Source organism: Hippocampus comes, unplaced genomic scaffold, assembly GCF_001891065.2.
Source record: "Hippocampus comes isolate QL1 unplaced genomic scaffold, H_comes_QL1_v1.1 scaffold152, whole genome shotgun sequence".
Taxonomy (NCBI): domain Eukaryota; kingdom Metazoa; phylum Chordata; class Actinopteri; order Syngnathiformes; family Syngnathidae; genus Hippocampus; species Hippocampus comes.
The window spans coordinates 112,030-120,568 of record NW_017805849.1 but is presented as its reverse complement, the minus strand read 5'-3'; the positions used below and the strand labels follow the sequence as shown (position 1 = coordinate 120,568).

The 8,539-nt window shown below is 51.8% G+C and overlaps 1 protein-coding gene across 1 annotated transcript in view; it reads right to left on the bottom strand.

Annotated features, from left to right (window-relative positions):
• Positions 1 to 1,049: 1,049 nt before the first annotated feature.
• kdm5bb (lysine demethylase 5Bb) overlaps positions 1,050 to 8,539 on the bottom strand; it is a 15,778-nt gene continuing 8,288 nt past the window's right edge. The window contains exons 13-25 of the mRNA XM_019888427.1: positions 7,485 to 7,679; positions 7,226 to 7,407; positions 7,010 to 7,134; positions 6,740 to 6,890; positions 6,561 to 6,675; positions 6,006 to 6,361; positions 4,892 to 5,030; positions 4,016 to 4,195; positions 3,775 to 3,936; positions 2,855 to 3,494; positions 2,572 to 2,765; positions 2,074 to 2,325; positions 1,050 to 2,006 (exon numbers count right to left, since the gene is read on the bottom strand). Coding sequence (XP_019743986.1) covers positions 1,869 to 2,006; positions 2,074 to 2,325; positions 2,572 to 2,765; positions 2,855 to 3,494; positions 3,775 to 3,936; positions 4,016 to 4,195; positions 4,892 to 5,030; positions 6,006 to 6,361; positions 6,561 to 6,675; positions 6,740 to 6,890; positions 7,010 to 7,134; positions 7,226 to 7,407; positions 7,485 to 7,679 — 2,829 coding nt within the window. The 3' untranslated portion in view covers positions 1,050 to 1,868. The remainder of the gene's footprint in view (positions 2,007 to 2,073; positions 2,326 to 2,571; positions 2,766 to 2,854; positions 3,495 to 3,774; positions 3,937 to 4,015; positions 4,196 to 4,891; positions 5,031 to 6,005; positions 6,362 to 6,560; positions 6,676 to 6,739; positions 6,891 to 7,009; positions 7,135 to 7,225; positions 7,408 to 7,484; positions 7,680 to 8,539) is intronic.

The window sequence follows — 8,539 nt, the reverse complement described above, 5'->3', positions numbered from 1 at the left end:
TAACATCGCAGAAAGTATGTCTAACTGTGGGGGAAACGAACACATATGTTTAAAAATCACTGGACTTATCTGAAGCATTCTTTATTTTTGCAAATAAACGACGCTTCCTCCGCTTGCAATTTGGGATTTATGTTGTCAGGAACCGTACAATGCGTTTTGGGAAAGAGACATGGAGGCAAGATTCAGGACGGAAGTGCGTATCCGTGTGCAACTGTACAGATTCACGCCTTGGCTTGGAGGGCCGCCGTTGCTGTTGTATTGATGGAGACGCGCAGAAGAGGTCAGGAGAAGCTGTCGTTGATGATCGAGAAAGCCTGTGAGGAACCGTGGCAGAAAACTCTGGTTGGATGGTACAGCTGAAAGATGCGAGAGAAGCAGAACGGTGCTGAGGTGTATCATGGGCGTGACTGCGTCGGGGATCAGCTGTGAGCCCCCCTCCTCTTTGCCATAGTGATGGCCAGGTTGACAGAGGTGACAGGTGAGACCGGATCCTCATGGACTATGCGAACTCCTGCATTGTGAGACAAATAAGAGGTTTTCTTATCTTATCTTTTGTCGCAGACGGGAGAACATTTAGAAAGGCGGCGGCATGCGCTGGGAAGGAAAGGAATGAAGATGAACTGAAGTCAATATACAGTATGTGCAGTGGTATGGCTAGAGACGCTGGCACTGAATAGGTAAGAGGAAGTCAAGCTGGAGGGGGTGAAAATGGAGATGTTGAGGCTCTCTTCAATAGTGACCAGCTTGAATATTATTCGAAATAAGATCCCTCCGCAAGACCGTTTTAGAGACTCGACTTTGGATGGTTTTCGACTGGTAGGAGGAAGATGAGGAAGACGGTGCAAGGCAAGAAAGAGAGCTGGAGAAGGAAGTTGATCGATGAGAAGAGGATGCAGAAGGTTAAGACATGTATGGGAAAACGATGGGGCACCTTGACGACCCAAGCCAAGACCAAAAAAAAAAAAAAAGACAAAATAGTTGCCAGTACTGTAGTTTAGTTGACAGTGTGACGTGCATCTGTCATGTTCAAACAAAACTTGCCGCTCTGCTTTGGTTCATTTTATTGCGAAAGGCTGAGCATCCTCCTCTTCAGCTTTCTGAAATGACTGTTCAAAATAAACGCACACATCTTGGTTCTGCCACGGCACAACACAGAACTGATCACTGTATCAAAGACAGACTTATCCATAGAACAAAATGAATTTATTCCACAATATAAACTATAGCAAGTCCACACTGAGTATCCTATCCCAAGTTACACGCTGCCATTTGTACATGTGAGCAGTGTCTTCAACCCGCTGCTGCAGCTGCGCCCGTTCCCCGCTGTACATCGCACCATTGCTAACGGCAGCAACGATTCGCCGGAGATCCATTTGTTAAATTGGACAGAAATTATTGCTCGGATAAATAAAACTATTCTACAAAAATGGCAACGATCATATGAAGATGCATGTACCAAACGCTGGATTCAAAAGGGAGGTGGGAGAAAACCTTGGCTCCGATGTCATTAAATCTTGCATGCAATTAGGCTTGAGAGAAGAGAATATTGACCCCCTGATCAACCATTTAACCATGACTGGGTGTGTTTGAAGTAAGACTCCTTTACGTCGATGTAATGGCATCCCATGCAGTACACATCACATCCTGTTTTTTTTCCCCTCCATTTTGACCGCCACAAACAATTCATAAGTAAATATATATAATATGCATGTAAAAATCCCCCCCCCCCCAAAAAAAAAAGAACCGAACAATTATAGTTCTGGACAACAAGTGAAAGAGAAGATAGCACCATTGTTACAAAAGGGTTGGACAAAAGGTGAGGGTGAGGCTGGTGGCACCCAACAAGCGTCGTTTTGGGCGGGATCGCTTCATTCCATCATGCGCGTGGTGCTCAGTGCACATCGGACACAAACGTAGTCCTCCTTCTCAGCCATTTCGGCCGTGACCCCGACACACACTTGGTGAAACCACTGGTTGCAGCAGCCATCACACTGGACCCAGTCCACCTGCGGACAAGAAGGCAAATACGGTCGTTTTTGATGCTTCCGAGTCCTTTCGAGACTTTCTCCCCACCTCATTTCCCTCAGGGAGGTGGCATCGCTCCGCGGGACACACGGCCATGTCCTCATCGGACTCGTCGGACTGCGAGATATCAGAACGCGGCGAGGACAAGTTGGAGGCCGGCCTGCGCTGAACTTCCTTTTGATTCAGCTTCTGTCTTTTGTGAGAATGCTTTCTGTCCCTCGCCCGCCGCTCCCCGTGGATCGGCAAATGCCTCTTTGCTTTCTTCTCTGGCACCATCAGAGCTTCCCTCACTTTTGCATCCTGAGAGACAGAGCACATTAGATGACAAGCATATTTAAAAAAAAAAAAAATTAAAAATATCTGTGTATTTTTCTCACTTTCCATTTTTGATTTGCAACTGAACGTCAAAAAAGTGACAAAGAAATGACAGAAACTAACAGATGGGGTAAACCCGACCAATGAAAATCAAGCTCTGTCATGTGACCTTTTGGAAAACAGATGAAAGAGGGCCCTGCCCAGTCGCTGGGTGGCGGGTGATGCGTTTACCTGACTGAGTTTTGTTCCCTGAGAGTGAAACTGTCCGCGTTTGTCGCAGTCCGTGGAATCGTCCCGTGCTGGAGACATCGTGTGCTGGCTCGTGGCCCTGTCCAATAAAAGACGGTGCAGCGTGTGGACTTCTGGCAGTGACACTTGCAGGAGGAGGCCTTCCACCATCAGTTCCTCCAGGTCCTGATTCAAGCCTGTCAAGCCAAAGGCGTCACGTCAAACGAGAACGCCGTTTCCTTTCAATAGATCCAATCGGCACGGGAGGGACGGGCGGGCGGCTGACCCTGCAGCGGAATGCATCTCTGCTCGGTATAGAAGACGGTCTGGGAATGGGTCGTCTTGTTCCACTCTGGAGTCAAACAAGGGGCCTGCAGGAAAACACCAAGATGACGAACCCCGATCCCCCAAAGCGAGCGAAAAGGGAGACGACGCGCGACCTGCGTGTTGCCGTAAGTGTCGGCGGAGTCTGACGCGCAGCGGGTCAGAACGGGGGGCGCTTCGGCTCCCTTTTCCAGCTCGGTCAAATGGCAAGACTGCACAATCTGCTGCGCCCGACGCTGCCAGTTAACCGTCCTCTCAACCAGGTGGTGCAGCGCGTCCCCTTCGGGCAGTCGAACTCTGATCCGCCTCAGGGACGCGAGCAGAGGCTGAACTTTGCTCAGCGGCGGCTTTCTGGATCTCTGACACTGGGGACACAGCCACGGAGGCGTGTCGCTGAGGTCCGATCGGTCCCGGACGCACACGCTGTGGAAGGCGTCCCTGCAGAGCTCGCACTGCAGCATGGCTCCCATGAGCGCCTTCTGACAGACGCACACCTTCAGGTCCGTGCAGTCTGCGGTCGGGAGCAGCTTGGACTCGTTTGCCACTCTCAGCTGACGGAAGGCCTCCATCTCCCTGGCCCGCAGAGCCTCGAGCGTCGCATTCTGAAAATCAAGCCGAGTCCCCCGTTGAGGCAGCGAGAGGCAACACATTTTGTTTGCGAGAATGACTTTGGGCCAACAAAATCGCCGCTTCGGAGTGACGACATGAGGGAGGATTTACGAGTTCCTTCGAGATGAGGCTTACTGAGGTGGACAATGCACGCTCGGGAACGGACGCACAACATCCGTTAACGCGCAGGAAACGATTTGGGAATATAGATGATGCGTGTCAAGCCAACGGCATACCGCGATGGATCGAGGTTCTCGCTGGACGACCACTTACAACGGAGGCGGAGTCCTTGGCCTCCGAAAGCGCTTTCTCCACATCGCTGACAGTGTTGAGCCTCGGGCCTTTTTTCTTGGTACTTTTAGGCGATTCCTTCCCCTTCTTGGCCTTCCTCTTAGGGGAGCCTTCATTTCCAACCTCACATCTTGGACACAAAGCCTGCGACGAAAAAGGCAACAGTCAGGCCTCCCGTTTGCTCCAGAGCCGTAAGGACGACTCCGGCGGAGGAGGGCTTTACCTCCAGTAGGGTGTGGGCCGTGTCCTTCGGGAGGAAAAGGGAGGCAGCAGATTCTTTCCAGTCTTGCACTTCTGCCACAACGGACTCGAGTCTGTCTAAGGGCTCCAGGTGGACTTGGATGGCTTGTCCTCGTAGCACCATATCAGTTAAGTTGTCCACCAGAGGTCTGCGGTCATTAGCCTGCAAAACAACGGGGTTGTGGGTTAGCGTGTCCCTCCGACGCCGCCTTTGCAGGTATTGCCGGGGAAATGGGAGACCACCGGGGGTCACAGACAAGCTTCCGCCTTCTGCGCCGCGCACCCGCCTCGTCTGTCAGAGTCGTGCTTCCCCGATCTGTTTCGAGCGATCCCATTTCCTTTTTGGGGATAACCTCCGGGTATCACCGTGGATGCTTTTTAAGGCCGTTTAAGGCCTTCATTTTCACAAAATCCACGTCATGACTTGTCATGCTTTGAAATGACCCGTGGAAACCCTGACGTGGCCATGAGCTCTTTTTATTTAGCTCCGTGCATTTGGCTAATCTGTATTTTATTTATTCATTTAGGGATTCCGTAGATTGTTTCTTTTTTTTTTTTTTTTTTGCTATATTGTGTTTAAGTCCATCAGATTTTTCGTGTCTTTTTTTTTCGGGGGCATTGGCATTCACCAACGCGACGGCATGGCTCCGTTTCCCGTAGGCCACGCAAGAGCAAGTATGTTAGCTGTTATGGCGTCTCGGACAGAAAAGTCCTGCGCGCTATCAGAAGATTTACTAGAAGCCAAACACGCATTCGGATGCAATTTTTCTTGATCAAGCATACTGGATATCTTTTGCCTTCTGAGCACCCCAAGGTAGACTTTGAAGCATGTGTCCAAAAGTGCCAAGTGCATCCTGACCTGAAGCTCCTCTGTTTCCTGGAGCCACTCTAGAGCTTTTCTGATGGTGTCCTTCAGGAGGAGGCAGTTAGGGAGGTGAGAGGAGACGCCGGAAACTTCCTCAGCCGCAGCATTCAGGGTCTCAATGGAGTGAGGCGGTCTGATGGGTGAAGCAGGACACAAGGAGACACTCGCTTAGGAATCAAAGACGACACTGTGACGTTCAAGATCAAATGAATGAGGTAATTCTTATTTGTATCTGCTTTTGTTTTGGAAAACTTGAAAATTCTGTGTAAAATATTGGAGGGGGGACCGGGGGGACCCCCCCACCAAAAAAACAAATTCAAATTCTTTTTTTGGAAAACTTGAAAATTCTGTGTAAAATATTGGAGGAGGGACCGGGGGATCCCCCCCCCAACCCAAAAAAACAAATTCAAATTCTTTTTCTGCATTGTTTCCAGTCCACACAGGAAATGGTATTGTTGGACGCCAAATTGCTGCTCTCTGAGAAACGAGGAGAAGTACCATGAAAACGGTTTGTCCTCGTGAATTCAAATGTTTGCAAAACCCCAACCGCCAAATTGCTGCTCTCTGAGAAACGAGGAGAAGTTCCATGAAAACTGTTTGTCCTCGTGAATTCAAATGTTTGCAAAACCCAAAAGGGTGAAAGTCAAAAATCAGAGCTAAGCATGGCAAAGGAACATCAGTCACTTTTGGAGTTGAAGCTCAAAGTTAAGATGGAGGCATGCGCATTCCTTAACCGCCATGCCATTAAAAGCAACTTGCGACAGGAAATGCCGGACAGCACCGGTGCAATGACGGGGGAACTAAACTTGATGCTCACTTTTTGTTGATCTGGTTGAATATTCTAGCCACAGCTTTTTGCACTAGCTGGAATTCAAATGAAGCAAAATCAGGTGCACTGACGTGATATGAAATCATTCAGAAATAATCAGTGCAAAGACCAGGCAGAAAGTGAGGAGACATGACGAGTACAACAAAGCAAGATTTTAGGTACATTGAAGAAGGAAGCCACCGACGTGATCAGCCATTTTTTTGGGGGGGCGCAACGTTTTGGCATCCTTGCGAACTGAGGTGAACGGCCATGTTCAATCGGTTGACGCGCCGCCTTCACCTGGCTTTCAGAAGACCGCTCGCCTTGTCCTCCAAGTGCTCCGACACGGTCAAAAGCTCCTGAAGGCGCGCCATGGCTTTCTCCACGGAAGAATGCGGTGGCAGGCCCACGCCCTGGTCGATGAGCCTCCGCATGGTTTCCAAAGTGAGGCTTGCAGGCTGGATGACGGCTTGCTCCACCCCTTCGAGCCAGCGGGCCTGTTCTAGCCGCTCCCTCAAGCGCGGCAGCTCGGGCAGGTCCACGTCAAAGTCAAAGCTGACGTCCAACAGGCTCTGGATCTCAGCCGCGCCGGGAGACTCGTCGGCCAGGACCTTCTCGCTGTGCTGCTGGAAGTCTTCGATGCGATTCAAGAGTTCCTTCAAAGAGGGGGAAAAAGGGAGTGAGCAGCAGCAGCAGCAGCAGCAGCAGCAGCAGCACATCGCTCCGAGCGCATTCTCAAGCTCAGGAAGTCTTCGATGCGATTCAAGAGTTCCTTCAAAGGAGAGGGCAAAAGGGAGTGAGCAGCAGCAGCATCGCTCTGAGCGCATTCTCAAGCTCTCTTCACCCCGAGCCTACCTTCAACAAGGGCGCTTGCGTGAGGCTGCAGGAGAGGTTATACAGCTGCCTCACAAACGAACGCAGCTCCTCCACGGTCAGCTGGCTCCGGGATTTCCCGACGCCACATTGATACCTTGGGAGCAAGGTCATGTCAAGGCCACGGCCGTGTCTTGAGGCGGCTCGTCTCGGCAACGTACCTGGTCTGCCGTTTCCCGTTCAAGAGCTGCTGCGCCACGGAGGAGCACTTCTCTGCATCCTGGGTGACCAGACGCAGGCGACGCAGCAGGTCATTTTCGGGGAAGCGTTCCGACTCGGATTCGGCAAGCAGCGAGCGGAAAACTGGCAAGCCTGCGGGGGAGGGGACCGTTGACAGTACTGGCAGGCCCACGCGGAACGTTACGCGCACGATGGTCCGCCATTGTTGGTACTTTGGACTGGATTTGTGTGTTTTTCCCTCCACAACTTACCTTTCTTCTTTTCCAGTTTGGCCTCCAGAGTCTCTGACACGCGAGAGGCCCAGGCGTCATACTGCTCAGCCCGCTGCTTGGAGGCATTCATCATGGGTAAGAGGTCCTCCAGCGTGTATCTGTAACTACAGGAGCAAATCCGATGCCACCGTTTGGCCTGCAGAGAAGCAACGTCCGTCTGGAAAGGGCCCCGACCTCTGAGCGGTGGCGACTTACTTGAGCGTGTAGTCGGTGAGCGGGCAGGAGCACAGGTCGCTGACGTGATGCAGGCAGACCAGCACGCCCGGGCTGCAGGGACACGTGATGGCGGACAGGTAACAGGTGGTCCGGCACTTGGCACACTGCCGCTCGTCATCCTGGAGATGATCGTACTTGGCCTCCCGCCACTGCACCAATCCCTTCAAACGCCAAGGCCAAACCGCAGGTGAGGGGTGATGGGCGACGGATTCGGACCGAGTCGTTCTGACTGCTTCACCATTTTTGCCACTTTTCCCCTCAGTTCCTGCTCTTCCATGATCATGACGGCCATGTCCTTGTGGACAGCGGATGCCAACACCACATCGAGGGTCTCTGCTTTGGCTGCCATGTTGCACACCATCTCGTCGTGGGAGAAGACGTTGTAGCGGTGGAGCGTGCGGTAGTGACTGACGCATTGCCTACCGAGAGACATCTGGAGGGACGGGAAGAGAAGATCAAGGTCAGGTCATGCCGACGTGAAGCGCAAGCGCGTGCGGGAAAACGTCCCAGCGCGCTTCAACGCTCCCACCGATGCTTCGCAATGACAACAAAAGACACCGGGTCCCAAAAGTGGCAGAACATTCGCTTTGTTTGGTGACAATTTGACAATGCCGCTCCAATGGCAATTGAGGAGTCACGGCCAAAGGAAACGGTCTGTTTAGAAAAAAACGCAAAGCCTCCGCTGCCAAATGGTTGACGGCCGCACATTTGTTTAAGTGACATCTGCAATGAAATCGAAAAGGTGAAGTGACACTTTTGAGATGCCCGCAACACGTGGAGGCCGAGCAAATCCCACTCACCCAATCAACAGTGCAGAAGTTGACTGCCTCCGCAAAGTTGAAGCCTTGATTGAAGCCGCTGTGGTAGGCTCTGGGAAAGGTGACGACAAATTCACCAGCGCACTGGTTTGTTCTATAAATCTGAAGCAGAAGGCCCCCAACCCCCCAAAAAAAATGAGGATCCATTCGGAGAGGCTATTTGTGGCGTGCCGACGATGCGCAAAACAGACCGGGACCCCGTGGGCCATCAGGGTATTCGGGTTCATGATGGTGACCAGCTGGTGCAAGAGGTCGGGCTGAGACTCAAACAGTTCCGGGGCCAGTTTCTTCATCACCTCCTCCAGCTGCTCCGCAGCACCGCCGGGAGCTCCGTACCAGGTTTTGGGCTCCCCCCTTGGAGTGAATCAAAGCAAAACAGGAACAATATAACGGGCTCCTCCTTCATATGGCCTCGGAAAAGGTCCGTGAGCGTCGCTCCCGGTAGGATGTCTTTTGTACCAGTGGAGGTAGTTGA